The sequence below is a fragment of the Cotesia typhae genome, unplaced genomic scaffold (assembly GCF_013202065.1).
Source record: "Cotesia typhae breed Kobodo isofemale line unplaced genomic scaffold, CoteBio_Ctyphae contig_48, whole genome shotgun sequence".
Classification (NCBI taxonomy): Eukaryota; Metazoa; Arthropoda; class Insecta; order Hymenoptera; family Braconidae; genus Cotesia; species Cotesia typhae.
In genome coordinates this window covers 1802196-1824263 of record NW_027423756.1, presented here as the reverse complement: position 1 = coordinate 1824263, position 22068 = coordinate 1802196, and the positions used below count along the sequence as shown (strand labels likewise).

The 22068-nt window shown below is 36.7% G+C and overlaps 2 protein-coding genes across 5 annotated transcripts in view; both read left to right on the top strand.

The window, feature by feature from the left end:
- Positions 1-22068, top strand: part of LOC141529515 (patj homolog) — a 769735-nt gene that overhangs the window by 394631 nt on the left and 353036 nt on the right. The gene's annotated exons all lie outside the window — the stretch shown is intronic.
- LOC141529543 (uncharacterized) lies at positions 19051-20695 on the top strand. 2 transcript variants are annotated; one of them, XM_074246145.1, is made up of 3 exons: positions 19051-19723; positions 19829-20072; positions 20261-20695. In XM_074246145.1, exons 1-3 carry the CDS (start codon positions 19694-19696, stop codon positions 20317-20319), a joined length of 333 nt encoding a protein of 110 aa, XP_074102246.1. In that variant the 5' UTR covers positions 19051-19693; the 3' UTR covers positions 20320-20695. The 2 variants fall into 2 exon arrangements, with proteins under 2 accessions (XP_074102246.1, XP_074102245.1); XM_074246144.1 differs by having other exon boundaries at positions 19051-20072.

The following is a 22068-nucleotide window of genomic DNA, read 5'->3' as shown; positions in this document are numbered from 1 at the left end:
CGGACTTCTGAGACGGCATGCATTTGCCGCTCTTCAATCCCTAGATATCTGTACAACTCTCCGGCGTCTAATTCTCTTAAGACGCTCCCATCCACTAATTCGACATCTCCACCCGTATCAGAGCACTTACCCTTCGTCAGGTGTACGACCGCACACTTGTCCAACCCAAAAGACATTCCGACATCTCGTGTGTACTCTGCTACGATGTTGATGGCCGTTTGTAGATGATCTTTGTTGGTACTGTATATCTTTAGATCATCCATAAACAGTTGGTGAGTGATCGAGTATACTCGATCACTCGGTGGCCCCGCAGAGTACCCACGAGTTTGTCGGAGGGCAACAGATATTGGCAGCAGTGAGATGCAAAACAACAGAGGGCTCAGAGAATCTCCCTGAAAGACGCCTCTCTTGTACTGAACAGTTCCGCTTACGTGCAATGCATTTCCACTTCCTATGTGAAAACGCGTTCGCCAGAGCTGCATCGTACGTTGTATGCATCCCACTGTTTGGCCATTGATTCCGAGGCATTTGAGCAGATAGAGAATCAACTCATGTGAAGTTGAGTCAAATGCCTTACGGTAGTCAATCCAGGCCATAGACAGGTTGCGTTGGTAGTAGATTGCGTCTTGAATGACGCATCTATCTACCAACAAGTTGATCTTGCAACCTGACACGCCCTGTTTACTGCCACGTTGTTCGTATATCTGTTGCCACACAGGCTCTATCTCCTGCAAGATACGGTTATTTAAGATTTTTGTAAAAATCTTGTAAACCGCATTCAAGCAAGTGATAGGCCTGTAGTTCTTCGGGTCGGACAAGTCACCCTTTTTAGGGATGAGTACGGTTCGCCCTTCTACCAGCCAGTCTGGAATTGGTTCGTCGCCCTGAATGTATGATGTAAAAATCCGGGCCAGATGAGCATGTGTAGAAGAAAATTTCTTCCACCAGAAGATGTTTATGCCATCTGGACCCGGGGCAGCCCAGTTCTTGCTGCCATTCAGGGCTTGACGAACCTCTTGCACACTGACTGCAGGGCTCTCTTCGGCGATATCCTGCCGTCGGTGTTCTCGACAGAATGCCTCGAAGTCGTGCAGAGCTGGAGTATCAGGGTTCACGTTTGGTTGATCTCCGTACAATTCACTCCAAAAGACTTCCACTCGCTCAGAGGATGGATAATTCTCGGGAACAGCGGTCTTAGGTGACAGAAAGCGTGAAGGGTTGGATCGAAACAAAGAGTTGTCGATCAACCGCTTCAGCCTTTTCTCTAGTGACTTTTTGGAAGCCACCAGAGCCCGCAACCTGTTAAGAGACTCTTCTTTGATGACAAGAAGAGTACTCTTGTTCAGTGTGTAATGTCGCCTTCGAAGTTCTGCCGCCAGGCGACGAACTTTTGGCGTGTACGGTCTTTGAGTACTAACATACTCTATCACACACTAAATGCGGGAGACTTGTTTCCGAGAAATGTCAATTTTGTGTCCAAGTTGAGCGATGCGCAGCTTCAACTTCGCCTCGAAGGAGAGAGAATGTCTTCTCTCAATCGGCAGAAGCGATGCCGCGGCACCGTAGACAACTTGGTTGACAGTGAGCAGAGTGGAGTCCTCTTGAAGCTGTGTGGGGAGATCTTCGTTCACCGTGTCGAGCTGTTGTTTTGAGTGAGTCATCTTTTTGGAGATGCTCACTTGTCGACCTGTAAAGAGGTTGTCGTTGTCCTCGGAGGAACGGTGCCGTTCTTGGTGTAGCGGTGCTGGAAATGAAGGCCGATTAGACTGCCTTCTATTTGGCAGCAGCGATCGTCGATTATGCCGAAGGTATGAGGCGTAGATACGCAGGTGTTTGGGCGTAAAATGTCTGTGCTCCGGATGCATGCCACACCAAAGTGTGTGCATCCGGGCCATATAACCTGATACCTCGGGCTCGCTTGGTGTTCTGCCAGCACACCAAGAGATCGGCGCGAAGCTCCTCCGTCCACTTAAACTTAATCCTATAAGCGCCGGGGTCGTCATAAGTCATCGGGTCCGGTGTGCTCCTCCCACCTGATGACTGGTCCTCATCCGAAGAGGACCGGTTGTGGGGAGCACTTCTGAGATTATACTGTTTTGGAACTCAGATATTACGGTGCAACGGGTAGTTGGCCCGTTGCTCCGGTTACGTTGTTAGCCTACAGACCAGATGTTGCGGTCTGCGTTTCCCGCGGTGCGCCACTAGGAGGCCACGTAACAAGCACCGCTATTATTATTATTATTATTATTATTATTATTATTATTATTATTATTATTATTATTTTGTTATTAAATGCTCAGGGGGGTTATCCCCGGAGTCCGATTCTCCGAGGGCCCAGCCTGAGCTCCGTCCGTTACTGCTGGACCACTCCGCACAACAAGGCGGTTAGTGATCACAGCAGGCCAAAGTCATTTCCCTTAAGAGACGGAGAGAACCAAGTAAAACAGCCTTCTGCATCCTAACTGCCAAGAACTCAGCTTTTGATGAGCAAGCTGGAACTTTGGCAAGTGAGGATACAAAAGACTATTTCATCCCTCCTAGGACGCCAACAATCAGGACGACAAGCTTGACACGGTAACCTGGGTAAAGTTTGCCAATTTCAAACAGGAGATCCTGATATATTTGTCTTTTGTGCTCTTCTTTGGCTGAGATGTTGTATTCAGCCGGGGCCGAGAACTCAATGACATAAATGTCACGAGTGGCCTTGTCGAAGAGCACAATATCAGGTTTGTTGTGATCTATCCGCCGGGTTGTTGCAAATGGCATGTTCCAATAAATTTTGCAACTGTCATTCTCAACAACCTGGGGAATATCTCCTGGCAAATAAGGCAGCACTGGTGTCACGTCAATACCGTAGCAATGACGAAGATAGTAGTACAGTACTCTCAGGGCAGCATTGTGACGCTGGATATATGCACCTCTCGCCAGCACTGGACATGCCGACAAAAGGTGCATAAGCATCTCCGGATGTTGTCTACACCTCCTACAGGACGTGTCCGGAAGCTGCACCTGGAGCACCTTGCTACGGTACTCAAGAGTGTTAATGACACCATCTGGGCAGGCAAATATGAACCCTCCAGTCTCGGACATCAGGCCCGCTGACTTTAAGAAAGAAAACGTCAGCTGGATGGACAAGCCATGATCACGCACGTGTTTAAAGAACACGCTGTGCATGGACTTGTCCATCAGTTCGCCAAGGAGAAGTTTTTCCTCGGCGTTCCTGATGACGCTCTTAAATTCCTCCTTTCGGAGTTCCATAAGAGCGTTTATTTCTCCAAGACCAAGGGTTCTTGCCGCATATATTGCTGCCTTATACAAGAATGACCCCTTATGCGCATTTTCATGTTTATGTACAATTTGCATAAGAAAGTCATCCTCGTCTGCAGTGAAATTGACAACTTCGTGAGTTAAACCCAGGACCAAACGGTCGTGAAGCCGCTCCAAACTCTGCAAACCTCTCCCACCGATGGACCGGGAGAGGTATAATCTGGCGACTGATGAATTGGGGTGCATGCTCCGATTCATATTAATGATCTTACGGGTTTTGATGTCGAGATCTCGTAAATCCTTTCGGGTCCATTTCAGGATACCGAAAGAGTATAGTAAGACTGGGACAGCGAGCATGTTAGTAGCTGAGACTTTGTTTTTGCCGGAAAGTTCGGAGGACCAAATTTTCCGGAGTCTCCTAACATACTCGCTCTGGAGAGTTGTTCGGACTTCAGAGACCGCATGCATGCGGTGCTCTTCCATTCCTAGATATCTATACAACTCCCCGGCGTCTAATTGGCTTAAGACGCTCCCATCCACTAATTCGACATCATCACCAGTATCAGAGCACTTACCCCTCGCCAGATGTACGACCGCACACTTGTCCAACCCAAAAGACATTCCGACATCTCGTGTGTACTCTGCTACGATGTTGAGGACTGCTTGTAGATGATCTTCATCAGCACTATATAGCTTCAGATCATCCATGTAAAGCAGATGGGTGATCGAATATTTTCGATCACCCGGAGGCCCCACAGAGTACCCACGAGTTTTACGGAGAGCAACAGATATAGGCAGCAGTGAAATGCAAAACAGCAGAGGGCTCAAGGAATCGCCTTGGAAGACCCCTCGTTTGTACTCTACAACTCCGGTTACGTGCAATGTGTTTCCACTTCCAATGTGAAATCGCGTTCGCCAGAGCTGCATTGTACGCCGAATACATTCCACTATTTCGGGATTGACTCCCAGGCATTTGAGTAGATATAAAATTAACTCATGTGGAGTTGAGTCAAATGCCTTGCGATAGTCAATCCAAGCCATTGACAGGTTGCGTTGATAGTAGATCGCATCTTGTAAGTCGCATCGATCCACTATCAGGTTCTCCTTGCAACCTGACAGGCCTGTTTTACTGCCACGTTCTTCATATATCTGTTGCCATACAGGCTCTATCTGCTGCAAGATACGGTTATTTAAAATTTTTGTAAAAATTTTATAAACCGCATTCAAGCAGGTGATAGGCCTGAAATTCTTAGGGTCAGACAAGTCACCTTTTTTAGGTATCAGTACGGTTCGCCCTTCTACAAGCCAGTCCGGAATCGGATCGTCAGCTCTAATGTATGATGTAAATATGCGGGCCAGATGGAGGTGGGTAGAAGTAAACTTCTTCCACCAAAAGACATTAATGCCGTCTGGTCCCGGGGCAGCCCAATTTTTGCTGCCATTTAGAGCTGAACGAACTTCATCCACACTGACTGCAGGGCTCTCTTCATCAGCATTCTGTCGACGGTGTTCCCGACAGAATACTTTGAAGTCGTGCAGAGCTGGAGTGTTGGCGTTCACGTTTGGTTGATCTCCATACAACTCAGTCCAAAAGCTTCCACCCGCTCAGGTGTTGGATAATTCCCGGTAACATCGGTCTTTGGTGTCAGAAACCGTGAAGGGCTGGATCGAAACAACGAGTTGTCGACCAACCGCTTCAGCCTTTTCTCTAATGACTTTTTAGCAGCCACTAGAGCCCGCAATTTATTAAGAGACTCTTCCTTGATGACATGAAGAGTACTCTTGTTCAGTGTGTGATGACGCCACCGAAGTTCAGCAGCAATGCGCCGAATTCGGGGCGTGTATGGTGTTTGAATTGTGTCGTACTCAATCACACACTGAATGCGGGAGACCTGTTTCCGGGACATGTCAATTTTCAAGCCAAGTTGTGAGATGCGCTGTTTCAACCTTGCCTCGATCGAGAGACATTGTCTCTCTCTCGGAAAAGCCGAAACTGCTGCACCATACACAACCTGGCTCACAGTGAGCAGGGTGGAATCCTCCAGGATGTTTGCACGGAGATCTTCGTTTACCGCGTCAAGCTGTTGTTGGGAGTAAGTTATCTTTATAGATATACTTACTTGCCGTCCTACAAAGTTATTATTATTATTATTATTATTATTATTATTATTATTATTATTATTATTATTTCTATTATTATTATTAGCTGTTACCCGCCTGCTTCGCTGGGCATTTTATAGAATTGTACTTTTCGATCTACACTTAAAATTTGATTAGAGTATTGTTTTGATTTTTACAAATTCCTAAATTTATCGAATAAGCATATACCTTTTATCCATGAAATTATTCCAGCGAATATTCATTGTAACTTTCAATGTGCAATCACTATAATGTTTTCGAGGCCTTTTTTTCAAAAATCAATAATAATGGACACGAAGAAAAAAATTTGAAAAGAGAATTTGGAGTCTATAGGAGCTATAGCTTGGAAATTAAAAATTTTTGATGTTAACACCCACCTTCGCAGACCGGGAATCGAACCCGGTTCGTTTGGTTTTGTACCTTTTTTATATAATAATTCTTTATTATATAACAAGTGCATAATATATATGAAGGTATATATAATATACCTTAATATATATCCAGATATATACAGAATACAGAAATAATATACAGTATATTAAACAAAAAAGTATATAAAATAAATATAAAGAGACACATTATAATTAAATCCGAAAATTTACATATATAAATCTCGATTAATACAGACTAATATATATATATATATATATATATATATATATATATATATATATATATATATATATATATATATATATATATATAAAATCTGCATCTAATTATATGTTATTTTACATTAATAAGTGTAAGTTTATAATTTACATTTGATGGGGCATAATAATCTACTTAGATTTACGTTTAAATATATATTATAATGGCTCTTTCTCGGCACTGGCGTCGACAGGGCCGTAGAGCTCCACCTAAGTTGGCTTACCTGGTTCGTAGTTTGGTTGGGCACAAGGATCTCGACGTTCCACGCTTCGGTGTCGCAGTAGATCGTCGTTGGGCGGCGTGTCGATGATGAAGAGATTTTATGCGAAATTAAACAAATAACCTACCAAGGGAATCGGGTTAAAAATACAAAAAATTTAGGGAGCGCCAGAACGTTCAACAATTTAATTTATTTATTCTTGAATTGATAAATTAAATCAAATTCAAAAGTTCGGCAATTTAAAAAAAAAATAACAAAAAAAAAAATAAAAATGAAATCAATACATAAAATTCAATAATGGTTCGACGTTAAATTCGCCAGAATTAACCAAAATTAACAATAGTATATTACACCCCTAGGGAAGAAAAGTAAGAAATGTCTCAGAGCACATGCAATTGTTAGCCGAGGCGAAGCCGATGTCAACAAACATGTGATCTTATTCACTTCTCGAGGAGTTTATACTTTTTTTTTCCACGACGAATGCGTAAAGCGGAAACATCGTTTAGCGCAGAGGGGTTAAAGTTGACGCTTTACGCCCGGAGGGAAAAAAAAGAAATTTAGGAATTTGTAACAAGTTCTATTGCAAAATAAACAAAAATTGTACGCCAAAAATCAACAATTGGCTTTGCAATACAAAAAAAAATAAAAAATAGTATATTACACCCCTTGGAAAGGAAAATAAGAAAAGCCTCAGATCACATGTAATTGTTGGCCGAGGCGAAGCCGAGGTCAACAAACATGTGACCTGAGCTTTTCTTTTTTACTTCCTAAAGGCTGTATACTATTTTATTGTCCGACGAAGGCGGAAAGCGGCAACTTTCCTTAGCGCAGCGGGATAAAAGTTGCCACTTTCTGCCTGGAGAGCAAAAAAATCATTTAACAATAAAAAAATGTGTGCGTGTACTATCGTACACTCGTAAGAAGTGAAACTTCTTTATGACGTTATTTTTCAAAAAATAATTTACTATATGCAACTTTAGAGAAATTGGTTAAATAAAGTTAAATTAGATAAAGTTTAATACAAGGCTTTTATTATCATAGATACAAGGCTTTTATTATCATAAATACAAATTTTACAATTATTTCATTTTAGCTTATTACTACAAAAATTATTATTGAATTTCATTAATTGTAATAGAATTATTACTATTATTGATGTCGTTATTATATATTTGTGTTATTAATGGCTTATGGTAACTGAAATACGAAATATATTGTTTACACTCCACAAAATTTAATAACCGAGTGAAAATTCCATCAATTGTAGTGCCGGATCTCGTTGTCGACGTTTGAGGATTGTTTCTCATAGATAAATTCGGTTTATCTTTCAGGAATTCAATTATAAATATATATATATATATATATATATATATATATATATATATATATATATATATATATATATATATATATGACAGGGGTTAAGCTTAAATAACTTGAAAACTTGAAAAATAAAATAAAAAACATGATCACGCCCACGTGTTAGTATTTTGAAAAATGCAATCAAAAACTGAGGTTAATTATAAATAACGTAGAAAAATAAATACCATACTTACACCTAAGTATTAGAAAAAGAGATATAATTACTTACTTTTTTCATAAATTCACTTGAATTAGAATTAAAATAAACCCTTTGATTTTGCTGATCACTTCAATATAACATATATATATATATATATATATATATATATATATATATATATATATATATATATATATATATATATATATATATATATATATATAATCACGTCACTATAGAGCGTTGGGAGTAAAATAAGCGTGCAATAGAAAAACGGTCAAGTATAGTGGTAGGAGTAAGTCCGTTAAAACGATATGCTATTGGTAAATGGCAATTGCACGACACCAGCTAGTGGTCAAAGTCATCACTACTCAAAGCGCGTCATGGGCTCTTATGGAAGTCGATGCAATCGCCACCTGGATTTAAAAAATGTAACTACTCAAAATTGGCCGCAAAATACATCGGAGACATTTCCCAACCCCTACTCCGCTGGAGAAAGTATACTTCGAATCACGCGTGGTAGGGATAAAAAAAAGATGGCGCGTAACGGAAAAATGTGACGCGTAACGAAAAAAATATACTCAATTTTTTTCGAACCTCGATAAAGAAGTTTCACTTCAAACATAAATTTTTACAGTCGAAAATCGAAATTTTTAAATCTAAGAATTCGATCGGAACAAAAAAAATTAAGTCAAAATTAATTATTACAAAAAAATTTTGATTTTCGTTTAATTAGTTAAACAATGCAACTCGGAACTAATTCTTAACGAAATTGTTGAAAGTGACAAAGCTCATGAGTCATGATATAGGTATGATAAGCAGATAAATATGCCTATGGTGTATTTACTACAGTTATAAGTAATAAGGCGTGTCAAAAGTGCGAGCAGTCTATCGTGTGAGTCATCCCAGTCTAGTCGCATCGGTAATTGTCTATCGCGTGCATTTCAGTTATATGTATAATTATTTGTATCTAAACTATTACTTTACTTTTATATCAATATATTATTAATTACTAAAACGATGGTGTTATTCATTTTAATCGTCTCCCAAAATCTCGATATATAAGAACAGGTTATGGGCCCAGAATCGTCTTGTATGTTCTGGCGTGAGTTCTTTCGAGTTTTGAGAAAGAGAGACAGTTTAAACATTTTTTGAAGTAAAAGTGTAACGCGAGTATAAAATTAATTAACGGTGGTGACGTGTGTGTAATTTGAGGAAGAAATTCCTGGTAGTAGTTGATCGTCGTGAGATACAGGATTGTGGAAACGCTACGGAATTAAAATGGCGGCGACGTTTCATATTGACACGCTCATTGGCGAAATCTACAACACGTGGAAGGTGCAAATGAGATCCGTTCTCAAAGAAGCCGAACTTTGGGACCACATCGACGACGCGGATTCAGTAATACCAGAGCCTATAGATACAAATTATGCCGAATGGATTAAGAAAGACTCTAAAGCAGAGGCTAAAATTTTATTATCGATATGCAAGAGTAATTACGCAGCGGTAGATGGACTTGATACAGCGCGCGAGGTCTGGGAGAAGTTGAAAAGTTTGCATCAGTCAAAAGGTCCGGCGCGAAAAGCGTCAATTTGAAGAAGATCATTCTAACCAAGCTGCCGGAGGGCGGCGATCTTCGAAAACATGTTACAAATTTCTTAAATGCAGTAAAGGAGCCGAATGAAATCGGGCTGAAAATAAATGATGAGGTGTTAGCAATCATTTTATTGTATAGTCTGCCAGCTTCTTTTTCTATGTTCAGGACCGCGATGGAGTCCAGGGACGAGATGCCAACGACGGAAATACTAAAGGTGAAAACACTCGAAGAATTCGGGGGTCGTGATTCGGAACCTGTAGGACAAGGAGCGCTGTACACAATATGGCGAAATCAACGTGAGCAGCCAAGGCGGGAAAATAACATAGACAAACGGCAAGAAAAAGGACATAGACCTGCCGGAAAGGGGCCAGAATGCTACTGTTGCCATAAGTTCGGACACATTGCCAAAAATTGTTCCGAGAAAAACAAAAGACGACGCCAATGGGCTAAGCATGCTCAAGACACCAAAGAAGAAACGAAGGACACGTTTATGCTGAGCACAAGTGAAGAGGCAAGCTATAGTCAAGGAATTGGTGACTCATGGTGCATCGATAGTGGTTGCACAAGTCACATGTGCAACGAGAAACAAATGTTCCAATAATTATCGCGTAAAGATAGTGAAGTAAAATTAGCCAATAATGAGAGTACGAGGATAATTGGTGTGGGTAAAGTGAGTATACCAGTAGACACAGAACATGATAAACGCAAAGTAGATATTACGCGCGTCATGTATGTGCCGGATTTGCGCACAAATTTACTGTCGGTATCAGCGATAACAGATCGCGGCTACAAAGTGATATTTCGGGAAAAAGACGCGATTGTACTGGACAAGAAAAATAAAGTATGTACTGGAACTGATCGGATCGGGAATCTATACTATGTAAGACAATGCCGGGACGCAATAAATAATGTAGAAATCAGTAATTCGTCGAAGAAAGCTATTGATATTTGGCACGAAAGACTTGGCCACGTAAATGAGCGCGATTTAAAAGTGATGCTAAAAAACGGTTTAGTACACGGTATGAAATTCAATGATAGTAAAAAATTATCGGAATGTGAAGTCTGTGCGCGTGAAAAACTTACAAGTAAGCCCTTCCCGACGGGCGATAAAGAACGCACGCGTGAATTACTCGAGATAGTGCACACCGATATATGTGGGCCTATGCGACACGCGTCGGTAGGTGGGAAAAAATATTTTGTAACTTTTATTGACAATAAATCCAGGTGGTATGAAGCTTATTTTATTAAAAACAAAAGTGAAGTCCTTGAAGTATTTAAAAGATATAAAGCAGAAGCAGAGACATTTACGGAGTGCAAAATCAAATTTCTTCAATCGGATAACGGATTGGAATACGTGAATCGTGAATTTGATCAGGTGTTGAGGTCAAATGGAATAAAACTGACAATTTCTGACAGCGGTAAAATAATAAAAAAATGGAATCGATAAAGGTCAAAGAAAGCAAATTAATCCAATTAATTTCAACAACAAAATGCACGTAACGAAATTTGGCACGATGTATTACTTTCAGCGTCCGGATCAGAATTAATTTTTTTACTGCTGCCTCCTCGGCAACATGTGGTTTTTTTCCTTGTGCAGCCAAAAAGCTGCGTGTCCAAACAGCTCACGGCTTTTCCAGCCGGCCGTAACTTTCAGCGGTTGTGTCGGATATTTTCTCCTAATCGATGATTGATCGATTCGCTACTTAATTCACCGTTCTGCGTTCAGGTGGAGCTTCATTTAACTGTAGTTGATCGATAAATCGTGGCATTCGTTGATTTGAATTCTCCAACCTTTCCCTCGTTACTCGCCGTAGCTCCCAGATGTCGTTGGTGGCTCTTGAAGTTCCGGGTTCGGCCGATCGCTTTGTCTTAAATCGCTCTCTCTCACACTCAATGTCATACTCGGTATAAATTTCACATTCATTCATCCATACTCAATATTCAAAATTTCGGCGCGTTTCCGGCTTATTTTACCTCGAGCTTTGCATTCTGATCAGGAGGCCACTTGGGGTGACACAGGCGCGTCGAATCTCCACAGTCCAGCAGCTTGGCCAGCATAATCATACTAAATAATAATAATAAAAAAGATAATAATCTAGTTTTTATAGACGAGAACTTTTCCCATGTGACAATATATGGTCCTATATCAATTAGATCTGATCAGATATTGTTATTATAAATCGAGATTTTGAGAGACGATTAAAATGATAAACATCGTCGTTAATTAACAATAAAATTTTAGCCTCTGCTTTAGAGTCTTTCTTAATCCATTCGGCATAATTTGTATCTATAGGCTCTGGTTTTACCGAATTCACGCCTTCGATGTGGTCCCAAAGTTCGGCTTCCTTAAGAAGGGATCTCATTTGCGCCTTCTACGTGTTGTAATTTTCGCCAATGAGCGTGTCAATATGAAACGTCGCCGCCATTTTAATTCCATAGCGACTCCACAATCCTGTTCCTCACGACGATCAACTACTACCAGGAATTTCTTCCTCAAATTACAAACATGTCACCACCGTTAATGAATTTTATACTCGCGTTACACTTCTACTTCAAAAAATTTTAAACTGTCTCTCTTTCTCAAAACTCGAAAAAACCCACGCCAGAACATAACCTGTTGTTATGAATCGAGATTTTGACAGATGATTAAAATGATTAACACCTTCGTTTGCGTTATTAACAATATATTGACATAAGACGAGTAAAAGTAAAAATATAAATTAATTATAAATATAACCGAATTGCCCGCGATAGACAACATCAATGCGACTAGTCTCTTGTCTAGCCTTATTACTTATAAATATAATAAATACACCATAGGCATATTTATCCGCTTATCATACCTAAATCATGACTCATGATCAGGGCCTGGAAGTTGGGGCCAACAATTAAACTTAAAAATAAAGCAAATCTAAAATAATAATCACAAGCGAAATGACGATCGCGACCAAGTTCAAGGGATTAAACTAATACTACATTTTAAACATAGAATGTGTCAGAATAAAAGTGCGGTTGGCAACAGAATACGTGGACTTAAAAAACACAACTTGACATCTAGGACACAACTAATATGAAAAACTTTAATTTAAAAACGTGTATTTTACTGGATGATTGAATTTTAAGTTTTTTAAAGGTTTTGTTTTAGGCTCAATTTATTCCGGTAATTATAGAAAGAAATACTCTCTACAAAATAGCATAAAGTTATTTTTCCCCACACAAGCCCAAAAAAATTTACTGAATGATCTCGGTCAAGAACTTCAATTTTCCGGAAAAATAAGGTTCGAAATGGTCATACCATTTGGTTGACTGATTGAAGCTTAACTCATAGCTAGCAATTGTACCCTGGTTAAAAAAGTATTGAGAACAATGGAAACGGAATTGAAAATAATTATTTTTACAATGAATCGAATTCTTTCCACTTCCGTTTCTATTGTTCTCAATACTTTTTTTAATTAGGGTAGAGAAAAACATTCTCTTCAAAAAAGTATGGTTGTATTTTACGTCTAGTCACATCCAAAAAAAAAATAACAAAATGATCTTGGTCAAAATAATTAATTTACAAGAAACATAATTTTAAATTTTTCTACACTTTTTCCTTTAGGCTCAACTTTTTACTGGTAAATATGAAAAAACATATTTTCTCTAAGAAAATCTAGAAGTATTTCTTGCTCAGACAAGTCCAAAAAAAGTTACAAAATAATTTCGGTCAAAAAATTGAAATTTACTAAAAAATAGGGTTTTTCAATGTCATTTTTTTCTGCTGACCTATTTAACCTTAATTCTTAGGTAGTAATTATAGAACAAAATAATCTCTCCAAAAAAGTATCGAATGATTTTTTGCCTCGTTAAGCCCAAAGAAATTTACAAAATTATCTCAGTCAAGAATTTGAAATTTACAAAAAATTGAGTTTTCCATGGTGATTTTTTTATGGTGACCTATACGAGGTTGAGTCGCGGGTGATAATTATAGAAAAAAATATTCTCTACGAAAAAGTATCATCTGATTTTTTGCCTAGTCTTGCCCAAAAAAAGTTACAAAATAATTCCGGTGAAAAACTTGAAATTTACTCAAAAATTAAGTTATCCCTGGTGACTTTGAATAAAAAAAAGTATTGAGACAAAAGAAAAAATATTGAAAAGTATCGGATTGACTAGAAAACCAATCCTTTTCAATACTTTTTTCTTTGTCTCAATACTTTTTTTTAATCAGAGGATTTTTTTTTTGCTGACCTATAAAAACTTAAGTCTCAGGTGGTAATTATAAAACAAGATATTCTCTACGACAGAGTATCAAATGACTTTTTGCCTAGTCTAGCCCAGAAAAAGGCACATGTGCGACACTTGATCAACACTTAAATAACGCCTATGTGACACACTAGCGACTGTTGTGTCGATTAAGGACACCTAATCGATTTATGAGCGTAGCTAACGTGATACCTAAGTGAAACTTGGGGGAAGCCTACGCGACACATGTGCAACACTTCAGCAACACCGAAGCGACACTTACGTGACACAGCAGCGATACATTTGCGACACTTGAGCGACACGTGCGACATTTGAGCTACACATACATGACACATTTGCGACACACGCACGACATTTGAGCAGAACATAAGCAACATGTGCGTTACATATTATGCGACGGATGTGCAACATGTTTCCGAAAACTCCGCGAAACATGTGCGACACTTGAACAACACTCAAGCGACACTTGAACGACACTTACGTGACACATCAGCAACACATGTGCGATATTTAAGCAACACAAATGCGACTCTTGAGCAAAACATGTGCGACACTTGAGCGACACATATACGGCACTAGAGCGACATATGTACGACACATGCACGATGCTTAAGCATAACATAAGCAACATGTGCGTTACTTATGCGACGGATATGCGACACGTTAGCGACACCTACGCGACACATGTGCGACACTTGATCAACACTTAAGTGACGCCTATGCGACACATTAGCGACTGTTGTGTCGATTAACGACACTTAAGCGATTCATGAGCGTAGCTAACGCGACACCTAAGTGAGACGCCTACGCAACACATGTTCAACACTTGAGCGATACAATAGCGAAACATGTGCGACACTTGGGGGACACCATTTCGATACCTATGCAACACATTAGCGATGGATGACACCTAAGCGACACTTACGTAACACATCAGTGACACATATGCGACATTTTAGCAATACAATTGCAACACACGTGCGACACTTGAGCAACACTTAAGAGACATTTGTTCAACACCGATCCGGCACTGAAAGGACACTTTCGCGGGATATGAGTGTTGTCTATGCTACACCTACGTCCCACATTGACGACACTTCAGGGACTCCAAGAATGCATCGTTTTTATTGCAGAGAGAAATTGTTTTCATGAATCATAGCAAAAATGTAAGCATCAACTTATCCGTATGAATATAAGAGAAATAAATTTTCTTTTTTTACACAATCTAATTTCTTGATTGAGCTACATGATTGTTACGTTCTCGCAAATTTTAAATATAACTTGAAATCAATTAATTAATATTTTAATTAATTAGTTATTACCCGAGGTATCTCGTAACGGAAATACCTCGAGATAAGAAATTCCTAGAACGTCAACGCGGCCCAGTAGACGAAACAGTCTACGTTGTGGGATTTAGACTGCGTTGATGTTCACATAGAGTAACCTGAGATGCAACGTTGCTAAAAATCATTATAAAAACTCATTGTAATTATTATTCAGATACATTCTGTCTTCAGACTTCATCTGAAGCAGTCAACCCGAGAACTTGACAAAGGAGCTAACTCTGCTGGTCCGAGGCTGAACCTGTCAATTCCTTTTTAATAAACCTATTTAATTGTAAATCAATTAAAATGGATATTCGTTAGAACCCTCAATCTAGGGTCGAGAGCGCTTATCAGCGTTCCACCCTGGTTCCTTTACCTATAGCGCTAGCCAGTGTTCAAGTATCCTTTCCTCAAAATATCCTAATTATAACCCCCAGGGTGTCAGCGCTTATTAGCTGTTCCACCCGGGCGAAATCGCCAAAAGCGTTAGCCAGCGTTCAGGCACTCGATCCATCACCTTCCTGTAGGCAGGTGAATTAAAAAGTAAATATTAAACTTATCAATTTATATTTTATAAATAATAAATTTAATTTTCAAAAGTACTTCGCGGATAAATCAGTGACATGATCCACCTGGAGTCTATCGACTTCCTAATGAGGTTAAAATCTGGACTTAAATAAATTCTTTAAATAAAATTAATTGCACCCAAAATTAGGGAACGTAACATGAATGTTTTCTTCTGAACTTGTCAATGCTAAAACAGGATTTTATACTTTTTATAAAGAGAATGTAATTTAATATTATTACTGGCAAGAACCTTAGCTCTAGAAAAGAAATTGGAAGAAAATAAAAATTTTATTTTACACAGCAAAATCCAAGTTTGTGACCGAAATCAGTTTGTAAATTTGTTAGGGCTTGAAAAGGCAAAAAATCATTTGATCCTTTTTTGTTGATAATATTTTGTTCGGTACTTACCACCGGTAAGTTAAGCTTATACAGGTCAGCAGAAAAAAATTACAAAAGGAAACTTCAATTATTTGTAAATTTCACGTTTTTGACCGAAATAATTTAGTAACTTTGTTGGGGCTTTTCTGAGCAAAAAGGACTTCTCGATTTTCTTAGAGAGAATATGTTTTTCCATATTTACCAGTAACAAGTTGAGACTAAAAGAAATAGTGTGGAAAAAATTAAAATTATGTTTCCTGTAAATTTTAATTTTTTTGACCAATATCATTTTATACTTTTTAACTTCCCGCTAAGAAAATCAAAGATTTTCAAAAATCGGGAAGTTATTGTTTTCACCCCGTCTTACCAAAATCGAGTTTTCATCAGATCTCGACGTTTTAAGGTCTCAGGAAGCTTCCCCGACGACTCCTGCGATGCTGTGTGTGTATGTGTATATATATATGTGTGTGTATGTGTATATATATATATATATATATATATATATATATATATATATATATATATATATATATATATATATATATATATATATATATATATATATATATATATATATATATATATATATATATATATATATATATATGTGTGTGTGTGTGTGTGTGTGTGTGTGTGTGTGTGTGTGTGTGTGTGTGTGTGTGTGTGTGTGTGTGTGTGTGTGTGTGTGTGTGTGTGTGTGTCTGTGTCTGTGTCTGTGTCTGTGTCTGTGTGTGTGTGTGTGTGTGTGTGTGTGTGTGTGTGTGTGTGTGTGTGTGTGTGTGTGTGTGTGTGTGTGTGTGTGTGTGTGTGTGTGTGTGTGTGTGTGTGTGTGTGTGTGTGTGTGTGTGTGTGTGTGTGTGGATGTAAACCTATCATAACTTTTGAACGGCTTGACCGATTCTATCGCGGTTGACGCTAATCGAACGGGCTTGACTAATCTTAGTTTTTGAATATGGTTTGGACCGATTCGGATTTGTAGATTTTCGGAAATCTCAAAAAAACTACAAAAAAAATTTTTTCAAATGTGGTTTTTTTTTCATAACTTTTAAGCGGCTTGACCGATCAATTCCAAAAACTAATAAGCTCTTAACATTAGAAAACCACGTCGATTACCACCAAGCCTTATTTTTCCGGAAAATTGAAGTTCTTGACCGAGATCATTCAGTAAATTTTTTTGGGCTTGCGTGGGGAAATAATATATTACACCCCTTGGGAAGGAAAATAAGAAAAGTCTCAGATCACATGTAATTGTTGGCCGAGGCGAAGCCGAGGTCAATAAACATGTGATCTAAAGTTTTCTTTTTTACTTCTTAAGGGCAGTATACTATTTTTTTGTCCGACGAAGGCAGAAAGCGGCAACTTTGTTTAGCGCAGCGAGGGCAAAAAATTAATTTTGTACTATTTTTTAGAGAGTATTTCTACCTATAATTATCAGAATAAATTGAGACTAAAACAATAAGTTCAAAAAACTTAAAATTTCATCATCCAGCAAAATAAAAATTTTTTAATTAAAGTTTTTGATAATAGTTTTGTCCTTGATGTCAGGCTATGTTTTTGAAGCCCACGTATTTTGCTGCCAACCTTACTTTTATTTTGACATATTTTATGCTTAAAATAGAGTATTAGTTCAAGCTTTTGAACTTGCTCGCGATCGTCATTTCGCTTGTGATTATTACTTTAGATTTGCTTTATTTTTAAGTTTAATTGTTGGCCCCAACTTCCAGGCCCTGCTCATGATGTTTGTTACTCTAAACAGATATAATCATATGTAGATTTATATATAATCATATATAGCCCTAGATAACTCAGGTCTAATCAGATCTAATCATGTATAGACTTATAGAAAATATACGTATAATATATTAGTCTATATATGATTATATATATTTTATATAAAAATATATATATATAATAATATTTAATCCTATATACTCAATGTATAATCATTAGGGTGATTCAAAAAAAAAGAATATTTTTTTTTCGTTTGGTACTCTGAAAAATAGGTTCCTAGACACCTCTAAGAAAGCCTCTCCAAGCATGAGTTCTTAATTGTAACGGGAAGGTCCTCCTTCTTACAGTTTTCTATTTTTTCTTATTATCAGATAGAAAAATTTATATCTCGCTTCCAACTACTTGAAAAAATATCTTGTTCCTTAGATTTTGTAGGAAATTGAATGCTCTACAAAAAAGGTCTCTTACGATTTTTTCGTAAACCCAACCGTTTAAAAGATATTAACGGTTAAAGTTTGATTATTTTTGGGAAAATTTTTTATTTCTTATGAATTTTATAACTCAATGAAAAAAATCATTATGAATGATGAAACTCATAGTTTTGTAGGAAATTTACTGCTCTATAAAAATGGTCTCTTATGATTTTTCGATCAAGTTGAGCGTTAACGAGATATTCATCGTCAAACATCAATGCATATCAATTTTTCTAGTTTTTGATCAATAATTCGAAAAATTTCAATTTATTCTGCGAGTTTCAAGGAAATTTAGACAAATTTGAGTTTTTATTATAAAAGCAACTCCTATAGATGTTTTCTGTTCAAAAATTCATTTGAAAGTTTTTATTCTAATAATATTTTTTTAATTTTATCTTTAATAATTTAAAATCTTAATCGCGTTGTCATTTATTATTATGAAATTTGTTCAGTGCGTATTTTTAAATTGTTTTTCACAAAATATACATAAAATTTTCGTTTGAGGGGATTTTTGTTTTGAATTCCATTTCTTCTTCTGTTTGTCTTCTGAAACTAACGCCATCTATGTTTTTTACTCTCAACTATCTTCAGTATCTACCCATTTAATACCGTATTTTCAGTGTTCCTAAAACTGATCATCTTGAATACGTAATAAAATAATTCATTTTAAATAAGTCTTATAATCATCACATAAATTTATTTATCATCAATTAACCTACAATGAATAAAGAAATACGTTTTATCGGAATACCTCTACAAAGAATTTCGGAACGTAAGTTACCAAAAGTGAAAGAGGTTATGCGTGTGTTTTTCTACCAACTTAAAATTTTAAAGTATTCAATCAAACAAAGTGCTAAAAATTCAGTTGACCAAGTTATTGAACTGTGGAGAAAAATCAGATTCCAACTAGTGGAGCTCCTAATGCAGTCAAAAATTTCTTCGCTAACACAGTCAATGGTTAAAATTACAAAAAAATTTCGATAAAAAGAATTCAGCGCAAAACCAAAAGGAAATGAAATTTCAGACTGATCTTGAACAATTATTCGACATTGTGAGCGAAAAATCCTTAAAAGTGCTTGATGATAATATTAGAAAGTTGTATTTGGATCAAAAATTCGGTACCCATAAAGAGATTCTTTCTAATAATGTACCTGTATCAAACTTAACCACAACTATGATGGGAATAGATGAGAGTAGTAAGTATCTGAGATATTTAATTATTATAAAGTCAGGTAGTAGTGTAACTTTTCATAGATGACTAGATGACATTTGACTAGACAATTTTTGGAGTCCTTTCTTAATTATTTGTCATCAAAATGAATAAATTCTATACATTTTCTTCGTTTAATTTATAAAACAGATCTTATTCCAGACTTAGATCAACCGTCTACCAGTCATGCGATTGTTCCAAGTGAAAAATCAGAGTCGTTCTCTACGTATATATTAAGTGGAGTTGCAAATTTTGGATCTGATTCAGAGTATGAACCTCCAATTCCGACAAAACGAGCAAAACTTGATGTCTTAACTCCTGAAGTCATTTTTGGACTCGACCGAGCTAATGTCAGCAGTAGAAATGCGATGTTTATTATTGCTCCGGTTTTACTAGCAGTAGGTATTAAAATTGAAGATACAACGCTCAGTTATAGTTCAATTCAACGAGCTCGTATGCTTCAAAGAGAAGACATTGCTAAAGGACTTAATGACAACTTTAAGACACACGATAAATACGTTGTGCATTGGGACGGAAAAATGCTGAATGACCTTGTTGGATCAAAATCTGTGGAACGGCTACCAGTTATTTTAACTGCATTTGGTACCGAACAATTACTTGGGGTTCCAAAAATGAATTCTGGGACGGCAGACAATCAAACATCAGCCATTTTATCGACATTGAGTGAATGGGGTATTACTAATTATGTTAAGGCGATGTGTTTTGACACGACGGCAGTTAATACAGGTAACTTATCAATGATAATTTAATCTAAAAAAATATTTAATTATTAACGTTCTAGTTTAATTTTTATTGCTTACTGAATTTCACTTTTGAAATTATTGAGAATTATTTACTCATTTGGATTTTAAATATAATCTACAATTTGTTGAAAATATTAAATTTAACGATAGTTATCTATTTTCTTTATACAGGAATTCATAACGGTACATGTAAGGCAATTGAAAAGACTTTGGGAAGAGAGTTAATCTAGTTACCATGTCGTCACCACATTTTTGAGATCATATTGAGAAGTGCATTTGAAGTATATTGGCCTGTGTCATCTGGGCCAAACGTACCAATGTTCGGAAGAATTGTTGGAATTGTCGTTGATTTTCCTTGGAGAAATGCCTCAAGAAGAAATTTTTTTCAAACGTCCTGGTGCAATTCATCATGCTAGGTGGATGGCGAAGGCAATTTACAGTTTAAAAAAGTTTCTATTCAGAAATGAATTTAAACTTTCTAATAAAGAATTGGACGGTCTTCGGCAAATTTGTATATTTATAGTTACACTGTATTTAAAAGCTTGGTTTTCATCAACTTCTGCAACAACTGCTGCTAATCATGACTTGCAGTTTTTGAAAAATTTATTCGAGTACAAAAATATCAATTCATTGATTTCTTCAGCAACTTGTGAAAAAATGATTTTGCATTTATGGTATTTAAGTGATGAACTTGCCATTTTATCATTATTTGACGATACCGTTTCATTGGAAGTAAAAAAATATTGTTGGAGCTGTTAATACTCGTAACGGTACAGATTCTAAAGCTAAAAAATTTATAATTGATAAAAACGATTTGAATTCATTAACGCAAAAAGTCTGAGTGACTTTGTTTCTAAAAAGTCTTTAAATCTCTTTAAAATCTTTGATTTACTATATGACTTCCTTGATAAAGATATTGAATCGTGGCCTACTAATGACAGTTACATTGAAAATAAAGAATACTTTAACCAATTGAAAGTTGTTAATGATTCAGCAGAACGAGCTGTTGCATTAGTTAGTGAGTATAATCAATGCTTGACAAAAATGAAGAGCAATTCCAATACTTATTGCAAATTATCAAAGAACATCGAAAAAACTACCCAAACTGCAATAGAGGAAATTATTTACAGTAAAAGTGTACCGTTATGTTGAAAATATTGAAAATTATATGGCAGTTGAAAATTAAATAAATAAATTCTTCGATAAAAAAGTGAAACACATGTGAAACACACGAAATTGAATTATATATTTAAAAAAATGCACTAATTTTTTGTTTTAATGTAATCAAACATGTCCAAGACTAAAAAAACTAATTAAAAAAATAGTTCATAACATATTTCTATTCATAGAAACTCAAATTTGTCTAAATTTCCTTGAAACTCGCAGAATAAATTGAAATTTTTCGAATTATTGATCAAAAACTAGAAAAATTGATATGCATTGATGTTTGACGATGAATATCTCGTAAACGCTCAACTTGATCGAAAAATCATAAGAGACCATTTTTATAGAGCAGTAAATTTCCTACAAACTTATGAGTTTCATCATTCATAATGATTTTTTTTCATTGAGTTATAAAATTCATAAGAAATAAAAAATTTTCCCAAAAATAATCAAACTTTAACCGTTAATATCTTTTAAACGGTTGGGTTTACGAAAAAATCGTAAGAGACCTTTTTTGTAGAGCATTCAATTTCCTACAAAATCTAAGGAACAAGATATTTTTTCAAGTAGTTGGAAGCGAGATATAAATTTTTCTATCTGATAATAAGAAAAAATAGAAAACTGTAAGAAGGAGGACCTTCCCGTTACAATTAAGAACTCATGCTTGGAGAGGCTTTCTTAGAGGTGTCTAGGAACCTATTTTTCAGAGTACCAAACGAAAAAAAAAATATTCTTTTTTTTTTAATCACCCTAATAATCATATATAAATAAGTATGATTAGGCAAATTCATTTTTTCCTGGGCGATCTCTGTCAC

What these genes read in the sequence shown, in the direction of transcription:
- LOC141529543 (XM_074246144.1), top strand. Translation starts at nt 19,694, where the DNA reads ATGTTTATTATTGCTCCGGTTTTACTAGCAGTAGGTATTAAAATTGAA. An exon ending in CACGACGGCAGTTAATACAG is followed by an intron (nt 20,073 to 20,260) that starts GTAACTTATCAA and finishes TTCTTTATACAG; the next exon opens with GAATTCATAACGGTACATGT.